Raw genomic sequence first — 21428 nt, 5'->3', positions numbered from 1 at the left:
CTGAGTTCCTACTCATCTCACCCCCGGCGAAAATCTCCACCACCCAAACCTGGCTCAACAACCTAACAGCACTCAATGTCCAACCTACCATCGTGGACTCGGCGAAATCCCTAGGCATCACACTCGACGCCAAGCTCAACATGCAGCAGCACGTCAGCAAAGCCACAAAAGCAGCTAATTTCCAAATTAACACGCTGAGGAAAATTAAACCCTTCCTCCCGGCCAAAGACTTCCAAACTGCTGTACAAGCTTTAGTCATCCCTCGAATAGACTACGGAATTGCGGCCCTCAGCGGTCTCCCGCTATCCACAACAGCACCCTTAAGAGCCTCCCTGAACGCTGCCGCGAGACTCATTACTGGCTCTAGAAAGCATTCGCACATATCCCCAGACTTAAAGACTCTAAAATGGCTGCCTTTTGAAACCAGAATACAGCTAAAAATTGCAGTTATGACACACGCGGCCGTGCACCACAAGGCACCCAACTACCTCGCTCAAAAGTTGTCTATATCAGGAGGTTCGAGATCCAATAGGAGTACAAAAAATCTACTCCTGAAACCTCGTAGATTCCGGAAAGTGAAAACATACAAGCGCTCCTTCTCAGGAATGGCACCCAGGATCTGGAATGCGCTCCCTCCTGAAACCAGGCTGATCTCCTCCACTGCACTCTTCAAGAAAGGGGTGAAAACCATCCTTCTGGCCAAGATCTCCTGATCGTTATAGATGTTGGTTCAGAGACTCTGCATTGCTTTGTGTCACTGCTCACCCTATCCCTTGGCACTATACTCTACTTGTTGGGGGCACCACTACGCTACTCTCTTACTACCGACCAAGATATGATACACGTTGGTTTACTGATCCACTCTCCCGATGCCCCCATGCATTTTTCGCTCTATACTACAACATTGGTATAAGCCATCCACACACACCCAAGGGGTACCTGAACACCTCTGTAGTGGGATCAATGACTTGTGCTGTCCTATATTACTTCCTTACCTGATTGTATATTGATTGGTTTTATGTATGTTATTATTATCCATGTTATTACCATGTTATTGACTATTATACTGTTCCCATTATCTCTGTTGACTCCTACTGCCCCTACCCTGTCTTTGTGAAGCGCTCTGATATCTGTAAGGATCCTGTTCGCGCTATATAAAACTTTGAATAAATAAATAAAGTCATGGCAAGACATACAATTCTTCACTGTGACAGGAGGAATATCAGAAAATTCTACTCCGGTTAAATATTTTTCCGTCTTTGATTTTTCAGTATCTAGAATTTGGACAGCCCAAGAAGACATCTGCAGTGCCGCGGTCGCTAGCAACACAGATGTCTAGTTAAGTACACTGCCCATTAGGACAAGTGGTGCAAAAGGAAGTATTGTGGATGCGTGCTGAGGGAGCAACACCAAGACTCACTTAGATTGTGGCTCTGGAGAAGGGGGAGCTACAGTCACGATTGACATTGGGTTGCTCCAGAGCCTAATTGTGTCAGCTCAATAGGCGTTCAATGACTGAAGACACTGTATTTATGCACTATGCTACAAAGGCATCCCTGAAAGCCTGTACATAAAGCTTTTTTTGTGAAAACAACAGGCTCCAGCATCAGAGTTTGCTCTGAAAAGAAAGACAAACTCTCCTTAGACTTTTACATTTTTAGCATGGCTAGGAAAGCACTTATAACCCATGTGTGTTTCTTGTGAGATCTGGTATGACATTTGTACTTGGTTATAAATCTGTACATGTTCTAGTTATGCACCTAGAAGACTTACACTGACCTTTTTAAGGCAGCATTATCTATTTAACCTCCCTCTCCCTGATGGACTATTTATTCATGGAATAGCAATCATTACACAACTTGGTGCCATACTGAGAACTCATATACCATAAATACTCACTGTGTGGATTGGTTACTGACATTGGTTGGCCACAAGTACAGCAAGGCTTTAAATTAGACTATTTTACAGGAAACATTGTTAAATAGCCAAATATCAACAAAAAATGAGTGCATTAATCCTTCAAGCCTTTTAACCCCTTTAACCCCTTGCATGCGGCGCGAGTTTTCGCGCTGAGCGGGCGATTTGAATAGTGAGTGGGCTGGATTCGGACGGCCCCCGGCCGTCCCCCGCACACGCCCACCGTGAAGCATGACGGCCAAGGGCCGTCCCGAGCATGCAAGGGGTTAAAGTTGGCCCAAATGACAGTGTATTCCCTTGTCACAAAATATCAAGGCATGCTGTTTCTCCACCTTTCTTCTACATAAAAAGCCCTTCGATTTACGGTAGAGCTGTAATTTTAGTCTTTGCCAGGATTTAAGAAGAGGCTCAAAAATAATTTTAGCAGAATTTTAAGGATCCAATTGGGTGATGGACAGAAAGAAGAGATTAAAAACATAAAACTGAGGGATTGCCTCTAGTTTTAAGATTAGCTAGTAAGGTAGACAAATTGTGAGGTTTTTTGGGGATCTTGCGGCACTCAGCAGTTACTGGGCAGCATCCAACATGTCTGGTGTTGTCATACTACTAATCAAAGTTATTTAGTGAAAGTGAGCTGGAACACCTCACACAAGAGGTGTAAGGGGTCATAAACTGACACAATATGAAAATATCTTTCCAACCCTATGCAAATTTGATTCAAACGGTTCTGGAATTAGGCAGACCTCTAACTGGGCCCCACATCAGGACTGAGATAAACTGCCTCATGCTCCTTCTATAAAGGATGCAGATGATGAAGCCAAAGGCTTGATCTTTCAAAAACAAGACAATTCAGCTTCATGACCCATATTATATTTCTCATGATTTATTCTTATGACCAGCTGTACACATGATTTAGGGTAATCCTGGCTAACCAAATTCCATTTGATAATCTCAAGCAACATCTTCTAGGTTATGTTATGTTATTTATGTTATGTTATTTATTTTCTTCTATAGCGCACGGCTAATCCAAAGGAGCATCCCGGCGCTTTGGCGAAGAGGACTTATGCAGAGTAACAAACATAACAACTAAAAACTGAAAGAAAAAAGAAGCCAGAAGAAAACCCTATACAGAAAAGAGCCAAGTCTTTAATTCCTTCCTGAAAACAAGAAGATCACTTGCCCTTCTTAAAGCCAAAGGGAGCTCATTCCAGCCCCGCGAGGCCAGGTAGCGAAAAGCCCGGCCTCCAGTTCTGGAGCGCTTAATGATAGGCACAGCCACTTTAGCCAATGAAGCAGAACGTAAAGCCCTGCTAGGCAGGTAAAAGGAAAAGCGTTTCCCGATGTACTTGGGACCAATACCATGAAGGGCTTTAAAAACCAAAGTGAGGCTTTTTAAAAGGATCCTCTTCGAGATGGGCAGCCAATGCAAAGCTTTTAGTAACTCTGCAGCGTTGGCCCGTCTCGAGAGTCCGAAAATAGCTCGAGCCGCCGAATTCTGCACCACTTGCAGGCGGGTCAAAATATATTTGGGTAGACCCAGATAGAGGGCGTTCGCATAGTCTAAACGCGACCCTATTAACGCCTGCCCGATGGTTCTTTTGTGGTGAAGTGACAGCAAAGGAAGAAATTTCCTAAGCATCCTGAGAATGCCGAAGCATTTCCCTGAGAGCCCGATGACATGGGGCCGAAAGGATAGGTCACAATCGATCAGAATTCCAAGGTTCTTTGCCTTCACAGAGGCAGTGTCCGGGGGAAACATATCCTGTGGCCACCAGGCCTTCCAGTTGGAATCAGGAGTGCAGCCAAAGAAAAGCAACTCCGATTTGTCGGAGTTGCATTTAAGACCCTGACAACGGAACCACTCGAAAACAGCCTAGAGACAGTCCCTAATCCGTATGCCATCGAAAATCCCGCCTATGTCACATGTGAACAGAAGCTGGGTATCGTCAGCATAGGATATGATCTGGGCGCCGAAAGATTCCGCAACCGCCGCCAGAGGGGCCAAGAAGATGTTAAACAGCATGGGGCTAAGAATGGAACCCTGAGGTACCCCCACCTCTAGCGGCGGCATATCAGCGGAAAAAGGAGGCGCCCAGATCATTTGCCGGCGGCCGGTCAGAAAAGATTTAAACCAACTCAGCACCGTCCCCCGTAGGCCGATTTCCCAGAGTCTTGTCAGGAGGCCTTAATGGAGGACGGTGTCAAAAGCCGCCGACAAATCAAGCATGACCAACACGGCCTTACCACCAGAGTCTAGAACCTCCCTAATGGCGTCGGTAACCTCGAGAAGAGCAGTCTCCGTGCTAAAATTCGCACGGAAACCGGATTGAGACATGTGAAGAAGGTCGTTCTCCTCGATGAAATTGGAGATCGACCGATGTACATGCTTCTCGGTTACTTTCGCCAGCGCCGGGAGGAGAGAGATCGGCCTGTAGTTGGCATGAATGAGAGGGTCAAGGTTTGGCTTTTTGATCAACGGTAGGATCAAGGCACGTTTCCATGGCTGAGGGACCACACCAGTGGACAGAGAAGAGTTAAGAAGTGGGTTCAGTAAGATGTTAACAGCTGACGCCACTATCCCCAGACACTTCGCCGGACAAGGGTCCAGCGGCGAGCCCAATTTCAAACCGGACAAAAGATCCAAAGAATTGATAAGGGTCATAGGAGGAAATTCAGACATAGAAGGCCCATCGCCATCCAAAAGAGGCAAGGACGACCGACAGCTGGCAGCTAACAAAGAGCAGGCAGGACGGAGGGAGTCCTGGATGGATTTAATTTTATCCACAAAAAACTCGGCTAATTGCTTAATCCAGGCTTCTGAGTGCGTGTGAGAGGGAGTGTATAAGGAGGGAGAAGTAAAGTCCTTGACAATTTTAAAAATCTCTCTACTCGCATTGTCGGCCTCGTCTATTCTTCGCTCCAGAAACTCCTTTTTCCCCACCCAGATTTGCCTGTGGTATGATCTTGTCGCCTCTCTATACCGCAATTTCTCGGCTGGATCGTAGCCTCGCCGCCAGGCCCTTTCCGCCTTCTTGCACTCCTGACGTAGAGCTTTTAGATGCGGAGTAAACCAGGGAGCGGAGCTACGTCTCTCAGTAGATTTAGTCCTCTTCTCGGGAGCCAGCACCTCCAATCTGGCCAAAAACCAGTTTTGGAAGAGAGCAAGATCCTCCTCCAAATTGCCAGAAAATTGGCAGGGGGAACTGAGAAGGGCTTCGGATAGCATATCGGCAGAAATTTGCTGGAAAGGCCGCGAGGTCCTCACGATGTTGATTGAAGGCCTCGTCCGAGACATGGCGGGGGAGAGCAGCGCAAATGTAATTAAAAAATTATCAGACCACAGGACAGGCTGCGGGGGAGACATATTTATTGGTCTTGTGGAAAAGACCTGGTCCAAAGTGTGACCTTTATTGTGAGTCGGCCTCAGAACAAAAGGTGTCAGCCCCAACAAAGCCGTGATATCAACAAGCTTTAGAACCTCAGGGTCTAGATTGTTGTCCATATGCAGGTTAAGATCACCAAGCAGAATACACTGCTCTGATCTAAGACATGGCACAGACAGTGCCGCTTGCAGGTCATCAAAATAGGATCCGAGGGGTCCCGGTGTTCTATAAAGAAGGATCCCGGTACAGGCTTGAGAGGGGGAGAGGTGAAGGGTAAAACCTAAGGATTCACAACCCTGAATATTATTTACAGGAAAGGTCGTGCAGAGAAAGCGATTGTCCACAATCAAAGCCACGCCTCCTCCTCGGCCAGTCGCTCTGTCCCTCCTAAAGATGTTATAATTAGGAGGTAAGGCATTAGCCAAATCCGGGGCAGAGCCTTCCCCCAACCAGGTCTCGGTAAGGAATAAACAAGATGAATTTGTTTCCTTCAGGAGATTCCAAATGTTGAGGGAGTGACAGCTTAATGATCTGGTGTTGAGAAGGAGACAGTGGTAGTGGTACAGAGGAGTAGGCGACAGGAAATCCCGCAAAGCTGGGGGACGCCAACCGCACTCCGTACATCCCTTCCTGAAAGCCCGCCTCCCGGGGAAGATGTGATGACAGGAGCCTCGAAGGCCCCGTAAGGAGAGGAGATCCACCGGGGAGTAGGAGAGCATGCTTGCTGTGGTAGTAGTGACAACGAGCCAGGTCCTGCCGACTCGCCCCGGCCGCCTCCGGGACGCTGACGGGCGCAGACGGGCAGGACTCTGGCACGACTCAGGCACAGCGAAGGCACGCCCGCTGCGCGATTCCGCTGCGCAGGAAATGGGAGCTTTAAGTAGATCTCCCTCAGGGCGTGAGGAGCGCTAGACCGCTCCCTCCTGTTGTTCCTTGGCGTCCAGACCACTCTAAGATGGCGCCCGTTCTCACCCCACCACCCGGAACCGGACCCGCGAAAAAAGCGGTGAAACCACGTTTAAGGTGCAGGTAAGGGGCCCTGGGTATGAGCGATTAAAATCAGAGGATAAATGGAACAAAATGAGAAATAAAATAGTTAGAAGGGAAGTTTAAAAAACAGCGCGCTAAAAAGCGCTAAGCGTTATGTAGCCTTAAGTGTCTTCATCAAGGGCTTACCCTCGAGTGCTCGCCTTAAGTAGATCTCCCCCAGGGCGTGAGGAGCGCTAGACCGCTCCCTCCTGTTGTTCCTCGGCGTCCAGACCACTCTAAGATGGCGCCCGTTCTCACCCCACCACCCGGAACCGGGCCCGCGAAAAAAGCGGTGAAATCACGTTTAAGGTGCAGGTAAGGGGCCCTGGGTATGAGCGATTAAAATCAGGGGATAAATGGAACAAAATGAGAAATAAAATAGTTAGAAGGGAAGTTTAAAAAACAGCGCGCTAAAAAGCGCTAAGCGTTATGTAGCCTTAAGTGTCTTCATCCATAGGTAGCTGGGATTTTGTAGTTCTTCTGGAATAAAGACGGCTACTCCTAAAATTCTAATGTCAAACTCCTTGTGCAGGAAAACTTTGAGTCTCTGCGTAGGTCCCAGAAGCAAACTATATTCACAGGCATACCCAACTTGAGCCCAGTCTCGAAGGTACACAGCAGCAAACAGAGGTCCCACTCGTGGTCAAACAGCTTGTTCTACATTGGTGTGCAGACTCCTAAATTTCTTTTACAACCAGTACTGGCAAGGGCCTGGAGGCCAGTACTTAAAATCCAATAATAATAATGGGAGCAGTAGAAAATGAAAGGGTTCTGCTTTATATATAAAAGTCCAAACACTTATCCAAGCCTGGAGAAGAGCATTTTCTGCCAGTCCAGTTTCATAGCTCCGGAGGCATAGTCCCCAGTTAAATGAAATAAGGTACTTAACGAATAGTTTCTTACCTGTCGGTGTAGTTTTGCAGCTTGAAGATCTTTCTGGATTCACTATGCTGTGCATATTCCGCAATCTGGTGGTTGGGTCCGGAATCGTAGTCTTTTTTTCTCTTTTTTTTTTTTTTTGTCGTAGCCCAAGTGGGCGTCGACGTCCCACCATTTGGTGTCCTTTCGGTGACGTCGGCGTGCTTCCGGCGGAAGCTACCACCCTTGGGCGCCATCTTCGGATTCTTTTTTCTGTCTCTTTTTCTTTTTGTCTTTGTAGTGAATCCATGGCTATGTTTGTTAATCGTTTTTTCAACGTTATTGTTTTTTTTTTTTTCACGTATCTTGTAATCGTTCCAACTTGCTTTCTTTTCTATGTGTTTCCACCCTCTTCTCCAGCCTCATCTTTCTGGCGGAGGCGGGTGGGTTCGCTAGTGAATCCAGAAAGATCTTCAAGCTGCAAAACTACACCGACAGGTAAGAAACTATTCGTTTTGCAGCGTGAATCTTTCTGGATTCACTATGCTGTGCATAGATTTTGTAGCGGTTTTCGTTACTTTTGTGGCGGTTGGGTGGAAGATGAGCGTTGGTTGTTAAAAATATGTTGAAGCACTTTTTGTCCTACTTGTGCTTCTTTGTTCATTTGTACATCCACGCAATAGTGCTTAGTGAAAGTGTGCACTGAAGCCCATGTTGCCGCCAGGCATATGTCCTGAATCGGTGTGTTGGCCAGAAAGGCAATTGTTGCTCCTTTCTTCCTGGTGCAGTGGGCTTGTGCCCCTCCTGTTAGCTCCTGGCCAGCTTGCTTGTGGCAGAACTGAATTGTCTGTGCGATCCATCGGGCTATGGTGTTTTTAGTAACTGGTTTGCCCATGTAACTGTTAGCGAAGGACACGAAGAACTGTTTCGTTTTCCTGTGTTCCTTTGTTCTTTCAATGTAGTGCATCACAGCCCTTCCTGCGTCTAGGGTGTGGAGCGACCTCTCAGCGCTTGTTGTGGGGTTTTGGAAGAAGCTAGGGATCTGAATACTCTGATTCATGTGAAACCTTGACACCACCTTTGGCATGAAGTGTGGGTCAGTTCTCATCACGACCCTGTCACTGTGTATCTGGATGTAGGGTTCCTGCAGTGTGAGTGCCTGCAGTTCGCTCACCCTTCGTAGTGAGGTGATTGCCACCAGGAAGGCCGTCTTCATTGTCAACATTTGCAGTGATGCTTTGTGGATGGGTTCGAAGGGTGCTTTCATGAGCTCCGTCAGTACCACATTTAAGTTCCAGGCCGGTGGCGGCATTCTCTTTGGCGGCGCTATTCTTTTAGCCCCTTCCAGGAATCTTTTCACGACTTGGGATGTGAAGAAGCTTCTCCCTGTTTCTCCTATTGTGTATGCCACAATCGCTGCCAGGTGCACTCTCAGTGAGGATGAGCTTAGCTTTGCCTTAATTAGGTGTGTGAGGTACCTTAGCACCGTGGACTCCTTGGTCAGTCTCCTTTGGAACTGTTTCTTGCAACACCATTGAGTGAATCTTTTCCATTTTTCCCCATAGCACTTGCGTGTGCTGGGCCTTCTTGCCTCTCGCAGCACCTGCAGGGTGCTCTCTTGTAGTTTCAGGTGTGCAAATTCTAAGTCCTCAGGAGCCAGGCTGAGAGGTTGAGGCTCTCTGGCTCTGGGTGTAGGATTCCTCCGTTTTCCATGGAGAGTAGGTCTCTTCTTTTTGAGAACTTGTGGGGAGGCCTCTGCGCCATCTCCATTATCTGAGAATACCACGTCTGTCTGGCCCATTGTGGTGCCACCAGGATGAGCGTCATGTTGCTCTTCATGCATTTGTTGAGCACCCTGGGGATCAGTGGTATCGGGGGAAAAGCGTAGGCAAATGTTTTTGACCAGCTTATCCATAGGGCATTCCCCTGGGACCGTGCCTCTGGTTGCCTGGATGCAAAGTGTTGGCATTTTGCATTCCGGTGTGTTGCAAATAGGTCTATTGTTGGGGTGCCCCACTTCCTGAATAGACTCTCTGTTTCCTGACTGTTGAGTTCCCACTCGTGGGATGCTGAAGTCTGCCTGCTGAGCCAATCCGCTTCCACATTGTCCTTCCCTGGCAGGTGTATGGCTAGCAGGTCTATTTTTAGTGGTATGGCCCATTTCCAGATCTCTTGTGCCAAGTTTGACAGCGGGAACGATTGAGTTCCCCCCTGTTTGTTTATGTAAAACATCGTTGTGGTGTTGTCTGTTTGTATCAGCACCTTCCGGTTGTGTAGGTGTTTCTGAAAAGCCTTGAGGGCTAGCAACACAGTTTTCAGTTCCAGGTAGTTGATGTGCCTGACTGCATCTGTAGGGCATCTGTAGGGCTCCACAGACCCCTCACTCTGAGCCTGTTCATGTGTGCGCCCCACCCCTTCTGGGATGCGTCTGTGGTGATGGTCACTGTTGGGTCCGGTGGTGTTAGAGGTTTCCCTTCTGTTATTCTCTCCTTGGTCCACCACCTTATCTCTTCCTGCACCCTGTGCGTTACAACCACTAGATCCTCCCAACTTCCTGTAGCTTGTGACCATTGTTGTTGCAGCCACTCTTGGAGTGGTCTCATTTGTAGGCGTACATTGGGGACCAGGTGGATGCATGATGCCATCATCCCCAAGATCTTGCTCACAGTCCTCACTGTCAGAGATCGCCCCTTCTGGTAGTGACGTTTCTCCCTCAGTAGGCCGAGCGTTCTCTTTTCGCTCGGTAAGACTCTGCATTGTATGGTGTCGATCTGGGCTCCCAGGAAGATCTTCACCTGCTCTGGTTCCATTGAGCTTTTGCCCCAGTGTATGGAGAAACCCAGGTTTGCTAGCGTTCCTGTCACCTGTTCTGCATGCTCTTTGCATGTCCTGTAGCAGTTTGCCTTCACCAGCCAGTCGTCGAGGTAGGGGTACACGTGTATCCCCTTTCTCCTTAGGTGTGCGGCCACTGCCGCAAGGCATTTGGTGAACACCCTTGGTGCGGACTTTAGGCCGAAAGCTAGGGTCGTGAATTGGTAGTGATCCTTGTTTACAGTGAACCTTAGCATGTGCTTGTGCTGCTTGTTCATGGGGATGTGCAGGTATGCATCTTTGAGGTCTATGGTAGACAAGAAGTCCCCTGCTTTTATCTGAGGAATGACCTCTTGTAGGGACGTCATTTTGAATTTTTGAGTTTTGACGTATTTGTTCAGGAACCGTAGGTCCAGTATGGGTCTTAGGCTTTCGTCCACCTTTGGCACTAGGAAGTAGTTTGAGTACACTCCCATGTTCCGTTCTTTGAAGGGGACCCGTTCTATGGCAGCTGTGAGGAGGAGTTCTTGGGCTTCCTCTTGCAGTAGTTGCAGCTCTCTTCCTGAGTGCTGTCTTTTCCTTGGTTTTCTGTTTGGTGGCCTTTTTTCCAACTCTATGCAGTACCCGAACTGCATAATATTGAGTATCCACTTGTCTGTTGTTATTTTTCTCCACTCCTGGAGAAAAAATCTCAATCTTCCTCCTACCGGAGTTGCATGTTCCTTTGTGTCTTGTCCGTGTAGCCCTCTCCTCTTTGTTTTCCCGTGCTCCTCCCCCGGAGGGTGTGGGTGGTAGAGCACCTTCTCTCGTGTGAAGTCACTTAGAGGGGGGCTGTTCGCCGCCTCATCTTCTCTGGCCCCGTCCATTTCCTCTCGATCGAAAGGACTGGCCCCTGCCTTGGTAGTTCCAGTTTTGCCTCTGCTGCCCCTGGTGGCCTTGGCTGTCACTCTGTTGCCCCTGGTGGAAACTCTGGTGAGAATCTCCTCGCTGGCTTCCACCTCTGCCGTTCGGCCTCCGCGACGGAGTGCCCCTTCTCATCCCTCTGAACTGCAGGGCTCCCATGGACCTTGCCGTCTCGTTGTCCTTCTTCCGTTGGGTGAGCTTATCATCAACTGGGGCTCCGAACAATGTTTCACCGCTGAAGGGTGTGTTCAGGATGTTGTTCTGGACTTCAGCCTTGAATCCTGAGATCCTGAGCCATGCTTGCCTTCTTTCAGTGATGCCTATAGCCATCAGTCTGCTGGATGTTTCTGCCCCGTCCGAGGCTGTCTTCAGGCATGAGTTGGCGATGCTCTTCCCTTCCTCTACCAGGTGTGCACCTCTGTAACGGTATTGTTCCGGGAGGTGTTTGATCAACTGTCCCATCTCCTCCCAGTGCTGGTATTGATGCCTATTCAGGAGGGCGTTGGAATTCGCCATCCGCCAGTGCGTCGCAGCGTTCCTCTCAATCTTCCTGCCCGTTAGGTCCATCCTCCTGCTTTCTTTGTCAGGTGGGGGTCCGGACGTTGTTGGGACGTTTGCCCTTTTCCTGGCCGTTGCAGCGATGATAGAATCCGCTGTGACGGAACCCTTGATGTAAGCTGGGTCTTCGGAGGAGAATTTGTACTTCTTCTCGGTCCTCGGCGTTACAGATCTGCATGTAGCCGGGTCCTTGAAGGCCTCCTTTCCCTGGGCCTTGATACTCTTGAGCATGGGCAGGAACTGGCTCCTTGTCTGTATGGGGAGCAGTGTCTCGAGTAGGAAGTCTGCTTCTGGCTTCTCCTCTTCCAGCTTAATTCCATAAGCTGTTGCCGCCTTTCTTACCACCTCATTGTATGCCCCAATGTCATCCGGTGGCGAAGGCCTCGAGGGGTATGTTTCTACCGCCTCCTCTGGGTTTTCGGCCTCGATGTCCTGCCATTCCTGGTCTTGGGCCGTCGAGGAACCTGAACCGTAGCTCGACTGCTGTTCCCCGTAATCCCCCTCTGTGTAGTAGAGGTCCTCCTCCTCTTCGTGCTCCGAAGGTTCCGGAGTTTTTGGCGGCCCTTCGATGTCGAACTCTTCGATCGCCTGTACCTCAGCGACGGTCGGTGCCGGCTTCGGGGGAATCTTGTAACTTTCCATTTTTTCGTCGAAGTCCTTCCTTCTCTGAAGGATGTTCTCCATTTCGGCCTCGAGCCTTCTCTTTTTTCTCTGCATTTCTGCGGCCTGTTGGTCGTCGAGCGTTTCGGCCGCCCTTTTCGGCGGCGTCGTCGAAGCTTTCTTTGGCTCTTTTTCTTTCGACGTCGGAGTCGAAGTCGCAGTCGAAGGCCCTTTTTCGGGGGCTTGCTTCGATGACCTTTGCTTTTCGCTGGTCTTCTGCCTCCGGGAGTCCTTCTCTGAGGATCCGCTGGGCTCTTTTTCGGAGGATGCAGCTTCGGTCGTCGATTTGCTCGGCGCCGGTGCTCCTTTCGAGGCTCTGTGCTCTGACTTTCGAGAGTCTGCCTCAGGCTTTCGAGGCCCTGTGGGAGTTTTCGGGGTCGTAGACTCTCCTACCTTATCAGGCGTATTCTCATCGGTCTCAACGACCGTGAAGTCATCTGATCCTTCGGCGATGTTGTCCTCATCGTCGGTGGAGAGGCCAAGTTCATAAAGCGTCGGGGCTTGGCCTTTGCCCTGCATCGTGTGGTGAGCCGTCCTCTGTCCTTCTCGAATTCGGAGTGTCTTCGGCTTGAAGACGGAGCAGGCGTTGCAGTCTCTGCTCTCGTGGTCGATTGGCAGGCAGAGGTTGCAGACTGGGTGCTGGTCCTTCTGTGCGAACTTGTTGTGGCAGTTCTTGCAGAATTTAAACGGCGTCTTGTACATCCCTGCGCTCAGGGGGCCCCCTGTGTGCGCATTCCTTGAAGGGCGTCGAAGATTTCGAAGTTCTCTCCTTTCTTCGTCGTCTCCTCGCTAAAGGTCCTCTTCTGTCGATGTTCTCAGGTCTTCCCCTGTGAGTTTTTGCTGTAATTTCTTCTTTCCTCCTCCAAAACTTCTGGAGCTTTACGCGACGATCCAGACCCAACGGCGGAAAAAAGAATCTGAAGATGGCGCCCAAGGGTGGTAGCTTCCGCCGGAAGCACGCCGACGTCAACGAAAGGACACCAAATGGTGGGACGTCGACGCCCACCTGGGCTACGACAAAAAAAAAAAAAAAAAGAGAAAAAAGACTACGATTCCGGACCCAACCACCAGATTGCGGAATATGCACAGCATAGTGAACCCAGAAAGATTCACGCTGCAAAACATATAAATACAACTCTTTGGTGTTTGTATCCTGTATATGGTCACATGCTTCATCATTTCCCAGTCGAGCTAGTAGTCCCACTGTGGTATCTCCAAAGCGGTAAATGATCTGGAAATTGGAGCCACTGGGCATCAAGTTCCCTTGTTGGGACAGAAATTCACAACCTGCATCAGAGAATAAGTGGCATGCACAAAGACATCATGCCCAGAAATGACCTGAACAGATGAAGTAACGTCTCTAGTTTTTGAATCTGCAGAGTGAGGAAATATAAAAGTTAAACTCTGCCGTTAGAAGGAAAGACTTTGCCTATCACTACCTTCAAGACTGTGTCCAGTAAATGGATGGAGGTTGTAAATGTAGATGAGATCTTGACACATTGAAAGAGAGACCCATGTTTCTGAACTTGTAATTCATTCATGAGTCACTTTTCTTGAGCTGGGATTATGACTCACACGAGTACAGATTACTGCACAGAGGATTATGAATACTACTTTCTGTACCACTGGAAGCCTACATAGTTTATTCAAGACAGGTTAATTGCAAGAAGATTTCTTTAAATTGACATGGTATCGCTGCTGGACTTTAGTTTCAAGAGTTTCAATATTTGCTTCTATGGTGCTGCAACGCAAACAACATTGAAGTAGTACAGTTGGCACAACACCAAGGCTCTGGTCAACTCAACATGGAGAGGAAGCTGTAGTAAGGACAGGATCCTTCTAAGTAACATGAAAAGAAAGTTGACGTTTCTGATTACCACTGTGGTTTATCAACTAAAAATATTAACTAAGTCAGAACATCTGCAGAGATTCCTATTTGCTTTGGCGGGAGGATGAATGACACCTCGTTCGTCCAATTATAAATAAAGATGGAAAAAAATTAAGTTACACACTTTCTCAGCCTGATCTTCAGGAGAATTACACCAGTATGAAAACTGTGAGAGCAAATGTTAATATCACAATTCTGCCATATGTTAAATGAATCAACAAAATAATTCCACTAAATTTTGTATGTTGTCCAACTTACTCGATACAGTTTAAGTCCCTCGTCACGCTCAATATCCAATGCCATCCGTCTCAGAAATGTTACCCTGTCTTCATTCTGCGCTGGAGGAACTTTTAGCAAGAATGGAAATTCTTTAGCCTGTTGACAAAGCACAAAGTAAAGCATGAAGTCACTCATAATGTACTGGGATGCCACAACACTAGACCGACTATAGATCACGGGAGAAACTAAGTAATAGCACTGTAGGAAAGTGAATTACGTAATGTGGTTAAGAGAACACACCGTGTAATAATTTCACAATTTTTATATTGCCCTGTTAGTTTTCTTTAATAAACCATTAGCTCAGTCCTGGGTAGCTGTGGCACAGAGCAGATAGGCTTATCAAAGAAACAAGTGTAAAGCATTTAAACGACCAAAACAGTTAATAAGTAAGAAACACAACACAATAAATATCAGATACCAATTTATAAAATTAGATTACATTTTTATCTTAAAATAGACACCAACACAACAAAAATATACAGAGGGAAACAAGAGGTATGAATTTTTACAGGTAAATAAATCTAGTTAGAAATGCAATAAATCATTGTAAGTGGTTTAGCAGTCAACAGCCAACTAGCTAGTATGGCAACTTCTCTTTACTTGGACCTGCCACAAGATGTTAGAGGCTAATCACAGGGAACACTCAGGTCAGTTACCGGTCAGGTTCAGTAATCTTGCTCAGTGCACTTTTCTCCTTTGCCGCTATCCAACCAAGAAGTGGTCATGATGCTGGTGTTACAGGATAAATAAGATGCAATAAGTTTCCTGGGTGCACCATGGCATCCACGAACTTCAGGGTTTGAGACTGTCTCAAGATTCTATCTTTCATGATGCCCCAGGGGAGTTCAGTGCTAGTCCAGTAACCACTGGTCAACTGGTCTCTGTGTTACAGCAGGTCAGCAATTCTTTTTCTCTCTACGGGCCAGGGCCAACCTCAATTTAGTCTACAGGCCCCACAGGATTGGGAACATCACAGCGAGGTCAGCACTTGGCGTTTTTTGGACAACTCGGCTCTTAAGAAGTGCAGTTTCAATAGCTTTTGGTGAGCCTGAAACTTATTTTTTTAAATAAATCTTTAATGAGATTTTTGTAGTTTCACAGAACCTTCAATATACATGCTCCATGTTGTTACAGTATTCGACAGTCATATGAAAATAAGTTGTACATTACAATTATTCACACATCAATTATTATAGAAGCACAGTCCGTGTGAATAGTGATTAATAATTGCAGGTGTAAATGAATTGTCTTATACCTCATTTACAAGTAATTATCCTGTCTTTAACATGAAAAAAATGATAAGTAAACTGGGGATACCAATATTTCGGTCTCAACAAATAACTATATGTAGTTGCTTTGCGTACTTCGGTTTCCCCATATCGTGGTGTATGCACTGGTAGTCGGGCTGCTCAGGGTATTATCTTGTCTAAATATTGACCGTTGCTTTTATGAGGGGGGTTGTTTTGGCCAACTGCTTCTACTTACAACTTGTATGGATGCAAAGTACGTCCTCGCTAAAGCAGGTTTCTATGTTGTGGGACACCTGAGTGGGGTCTCGATGACCTTGTGTGTAGTATAGTGCGGGTCACATCATGGTCATACTCACTTCCTGCCCGCCTACGATTCTCTGCAGTTTATAGTTCATCATTTGCTACTTTGGATTCTATGACTGCGAGATATACCCTTCAATTTGGGGAATTGGTTGCAGACTTTAAGGATGACAGTCGTGCCTATGTTATATCCATCCCAGCCATTAGGGCCTTGCGCAGGACTTTCAACCACTCGTTAATAGTTGAGGGTGCCCTCGCTTTCCAGCACATGGCTGGTCTTCGTTTTGCCACCACCAGCGCCTGGTCTAAAAATGTATTTATTGCTTTACGTTTGGATGATCCCTTAGTGATTCCTAGATGGAAGTGTGTCCAGTTGGGTGTACTGCTGTCTCAGTCGCCTCTGACAGAATGCTCGCTATTGCTTACCAGTACAGGACAATTTTTGGGCAGGACCAAACCATGTGCTCGAACGCAGCCATGGAGGTAGAGCAACGTGGGCATCTGTCAGAGGAGCCAGGATACATTTTAGCTATCTTATGCATAGTGAGGTAGGTGTGATGTAATTAGTTAAATTGAGTATTTGAATCTGGCATTAATAGAGATGATATGTGGGTTAGCCAGGCACTGTGTCCATTGTGTATCTGTCAGTGTTAGCGATAATTCTTTGTCCCAGTAAGCCTGCAGCGAATTAAAGTGTGGGGTCCTATCACGGCGTATCAATGTTGGTAATAGCGTGCCGGGCCGTACCATGCGTGAGGAGTGTTTGGAAAAGGTTGGATGTATCCGGGTTACCTTGCGTTTTTTTCCCATAGCGCTGGTAATTGATTCAAAAGTGTGGCGTATAAGAAGAATCCCATGGGTATCCCATATTCCCATACCAATTTATCAAATGTGATAATTATAGAGTCGTTAAACATGTAACTATGTTATTAATCACACCTTTCTCCATTTGGTCACTCCCGGTCTGCGAGCATTCACTGTATAGTTCGGGGTCACCCGTAGCGGCAAAGCAGGCACATATGGAAAAGGGGAGTTCACCTTATGTACGTACTGGCGCCGACAGAGTTAGGCCGTAGACATCAATAAGTTGTCTGGCTTTTTTGGAATTATTGCCTCAGTGCCAAGGAGCCATTCTAGAATTATAAGTGGTTGGGCTACATCAGACCAGGGTCCCAATTCAGATACATTGTGCCCTGCGGTCCACCTCATCGGCGATTGAAGTTGTGCGGCTGCGTAATAAGAGTTTGTAGTTTGGGGCTCCTAGTCCCCCTTCTGATAATGGCGCGTATGATTTTGTTTGAGTGTGACCAGTTTCCTGCTTGCGCCCCATATTAGAGCTATTACCAATGTTCGGAGTACCAGGAAAAAAATTGAGGCACTTGGATTGGGGGGCTGCAAAGAAATAAAGCAATCTTTGGTAACAGTAGCAATTCGGAAACAAGCATTGAAAATGCAATAGGTCTCGCAGCATTAGAGTTAGTGCATTTAGAATTGTTTATGGGTTTTTTGTTGTAAATCTTTTGCATTTTTATTTTTTGTAGCCAATGCTAAAGAATTACAAATCAAAAAAGCAATAAACATTTGTAAAAGCTTTAACTAAAAATCCTGTGAGACCTATTGCACTGTGTGAGGGTGTGGTGGTGGATTCGGTGGATGTGGTGGTGGTGGATGTGGTGGTGGATGTGGTGGTGGATGTGGTGGTGGATGTGGTGGTGGATGTGGATGCGGTGGATGTGGTGGGATGTGTTGGTGGTGGATGTGTTGGTGGTGGATGTGTTGGTGGTGGATGTGGTGGTGGATGTGGTGGTGGATGTGGTGGTGGATGCGGAGGTGGAGGATGTGGTGGATGTGGTGGTGGTGGATGCGGTGGATGTGGTGGTGGATGTGGTGGATATGGTGGTGGATGTGGTGGTGGTGGGTGTGGTTGATGTGGTGGTGGATGCGGTGGATGTGGTGGTGGTGGATGTGGTGGTGGATGCAGTGGTGGATGCGGTGGTGAATGTGGCGGTGGATGTCATGGTGGATGTGGAGGTGGTGGTGGATGTGGTGGTGGATGTGGTGGTGATGGTGGATGTGGTGGTGGATGCGGTGGATGTGTTGATGGTGGATGTGGTGGTGGTGGTGGATGCGGTGGTGGTGGTGGATGGGGTGGTGGTGGTGGATGGGGCGGTGGATGTGGTGGTGGCGGTGGATGTGCCGTCCCAGAGTGATGTGGCGCCGTCCCAGAGTGATATGGTGGTGTTGTGCGGCGTGCAGCAGTGTGCGGGGTGCAGCAGTGTGAGGCGTGCAGCAGTGTGAGGCATGCAGCAGTGTGAGGCGTGCAGCAGTGTGAGGCGTGCAGCAGTGTGAGGCGTGCAGGGGTGAGAGGCGTGCAGGGGTGAGAGGCGTGCAGGGGTGAGAGGCGTGCAGGGGTGAGGGAGGGTGAGGGTGTGTGAGGGTGTGTGAGGGTGTGTGAGGGTGTGTGAGGGTGTGTGAGGGTGAGGGGGTGTGAGGGTGAGGGGGTCTGAGGGGGTGTGGGGGTGTGAGGGTGAGGGGGTGTGAGGGTGTGAGGGTGAGGGGGTGTGAGTGAGGGGGTGTGTGGGTGAGGGGGTGTGAGGGTGAGGGGGGTGTGGGTGAGGGGGTGTGTGGGTGAGGAGGTGTGTGGGTGAGGGGGTGTGTGGGTGAGGGGGTGGGAGGGGGAGGGTGTGTGAGGGTGAGGGGGTGTGAGGGTGAGGGGTGTGAGGGTGAGGGGGTGTGTGGGTGAGGGGGGTGAGGGTGAGGGGGAGTGAGGGTGAGGGGGAGTGAGAGTGAGGGGGAGTGAGAGTGAGGGGGAGTGAGAGTGAGGGGGAGTGAGAGTGAGGGGGTGTGAGAGCGAGGGGGTGTGAGAGTGAGGGGGTGTGAGGGGGTGTGGCGGTGTGAGGGAGAGGGTGAGGAGTGTGAGGGTGAGGGGGAGGGAGGGGGTGTGTGAGGGTGAGGGGGTGTGCATTCTGAGGGTGTGTGGCGGTGTGAGGGGGTGAGGGCGTGTGAGGGTGAGGGGGTGTGCATTCTGAGGGTGTGTGGCGGTGTGAGGGGGTGAGGGCGTGTGAGGGTGTGTGTAAGGGTGAGAGGGTGGGTGTGTGTGAGGGTGAGAGGGTGGGTGAGAGGGTGGGTGAGGGTGAGGGGGTGAGTGAGGAGGTGAGGGAGGGGGTGAGTGAGGGGGTGAGTGAGGGTGAGGGGGTGAGTGAGGAGGTGAGAGTGAGTCAGGTGAGTGAGGGTGTGAGAGTGAGTGAGGGTGAGAGGGTTGTGAGAGTGAGTGAGGGTGAGAGGGTTGTGAGGGTGAGTGAGGGTGAGTGAGGGTGAGTGAGTGAGGGTGAGGGGTGAGTGAGTGAGGGTGAGTGAGAGTGAGGGCTCTGAGGGGGTGTGGCGGTGTGAGGGAGAGGGTGAGGGGGGTGAGGGGGAGTGAGGCGGTGGGTGAGGGGGTGTGCATTCTAAGGGAGTGTGGCGGTGTGAGTGGGTGAGGGCGTGTGAGGGTGAGGGGGTGTGCATTCTGAGTGGGGGGGTGGCGGTGTGAGGGGGTGAGGGCTTGTGAGGGGGTGGGTGAGAGGGTGGGTGAGAGGGTGGGTGAGAGGGTGAGTGAGGGTGAGGGGGTGAGTGAGGGGGTGAGGGGGTGAGGGGGGTGAGTGAGGGGGTGAGGGGGTGAGTGAGGGGGTGAGTGAGGGGTGAGAGTGAGTGAGGTGAGTGAGGGGGTGAGAGTGAGTGAGGGTGAGAGGGTTGTGAGAGTGAGTGAGGGTGAGAGGGTTGTGAGGGTGCCTGTAGATGGCAGACTCGTTCCCTACATTCTCTGGGTATGCAATAGGTCTGATAAAAACACATTTCCTGGGCTGCTGTTTCCTCCCAGTCCACCACTGCAACAGAGGTGCAACAGAAAAGAATACAGTGACATAGCCGAGTACCCAGTACCCTGGAAAAGAGTCAATCACTGCTAACTGACCTCTTTATATAGCAGGGATAACGAGTTCTCGTGGGTGCTTTTCCACACGAACACACCATCGTCACAAGATGTGTTGTTACTTCGAATTGGCTAGCGTTACATTCGCATCTGCTGCTCAGAGCCTGCTTGTTCAATAATGAATTCACAGTTCGGAACGTGTTAACATTAGGACATTTTGTCTGCTTGGAGAAATGCATTTTGTCAGATGCAAATGGGAGCGCCTCAAACCCCGAAGCACATTTTTAATTATTTTACTCCTGCTAAAAATGACTGCATACCTGCAAGCATCTGTCAGATCGTTTATGAACTGAACAAAATGTCTGCACCCCCGCGTGCTCCTCCAAGGGTGTGCTCGGTCTATTGTTTATAGGCCCCTTCGAGCTATTCTGCAGCAGAACATAGCCTCGAATAGACTGTGGCACTGCAGCGACAAGGATGCATGTTTCACCCCAGCTGTAGAGCAATTCAGAGTAGGCTGAACCATGATACTAATTGATTGTGAAAGAACAAATAACAGTTTTGTCACTTTAAAGCACTGCTCGACTCATTTGAAAGAATATGCATTAACACCTCTTGATCTGTGTCAAAGTGAAAAAGAATGTTGAATATTAAAGGGATGAAGGCTTATTGCTGCATATATCAGCTTTGATCTTAGTTGGCTCCTGCTATCGCTAGTTACACTTGGGTTGTTTGCCAGCTTTCCTATGAGAGCAGGCGCCCCTCCCCCACGCCAGAGCAGGCTGCCAGGGTGCTTGCAAGTGGCCAGGATGACTTCTAACGATGCAGATGCTAAGTAGATGATTGGCGGCACATCGAGGTCTGACGGCTCAAGGGACGGGAAATGTACCGCTCGTCAGGCTTTCAGCAGGAAATTAATTAAAAAATAAAAAACTAGGGGGAGGGGGCGGGAGGCGGAGAGTTGAGGCAGGAAGAATTAAGTGAGAGAAATGTGTGGAGAACAGATGAGCACGAAGAGAAGTGGGGGCGAGAGGGTAGAAAGAAAAGAGAAAGATGTGAGAGTAGGCGGGAGAAACGAGGAGCTAAGGAAACAGAGGTAAAGGGAGGCAAACGTGTGGGGAGACGAGGAAAGCAGACGTGGCAAATGTTGGAGAAAAGAAAGGAACAGGAGATGGGCATAGAAGGAGGTTCAGAGAGGGAATAGAAAGGAAGGGATAGAAGTAAGGGGCAAAGAGTGACAAGTGAGCAAGAAGAACAAGACGGAGGGAAGAGAGGGGAGGGGGGAGGAGAAATGCGACACGGCGGGAAGGGGCAGGCAGGATGACTCAGGGGAGGGGGCGGAGCGGGGCAGAGCGGCATGTGGGTGTGAACAAGCCGGGCCTTTGAAGTGAAGCTAAGCTTCACTTCAAAGGTGTCGGAGGAATGCGGGCGGCTGTGCACGCGCTTTTAAGCTCAATGCACATGCGCATTGAGCTTAAAAGTCACGGGCACTGCAAGGAATCGCCACGATTCCTTGCAAGTTAGATAAAGTCTGGATGAGCCCCTATAGTCTCGCTTGCTCGATGCGCATGCGCATCGACAGGCGAGACCTAAAAATAGCGATACAGCACATGGGTATCCAGGGCAGTCTGGTCCAGAATTGTAGGGAAGATTTGGCACTGGCCAGAGTTCTGCTCAAGTTTCCA

General features: G+C 49.0%; 1 protein-coding gene across 2 annotated transcripts in view; it reads right to left on the bottom strand.

Annotated features, from left to right (window-relative positions):
* LOC144828936 (uncharacterized) overlaps positions 1 to 21428 on the bottom strand; it is a 410356-nt gene that overhangs the window by 235184 nt on the left and 153744 nt on the right. For both annotated transcript variants that reach the window (XM_078687588.1, XM_078687589.1), the window contains one exon: positions 14266 to 14382. In XM_078687588.1, the coding sequence (XP_078543714.1) occupies positions 14266 to 14382 (117 nt within the window). The remainder of the gene's footprint in view (positions 1 to 14265; positions 14383 to 21428) is intronic.

This window comes from Lissotriton helveticus, chromosome 4_1 (genome assembly GCF_964261635.1).
Source record: "Lissotriton helveticus chromosome 4_1, aLisHel1.1, whole genome shotgun sequence".
NCBI lineage: Eukaryota > Metazoa > Chordata > Amphibia > Caudata > Salamandridae > Lissotriton > Lissotriton helveticus.
Note: the sequence above shows the minus strand (reverse complement) of the source record. Positions and strands in the feature narration are given on the sequence as shown.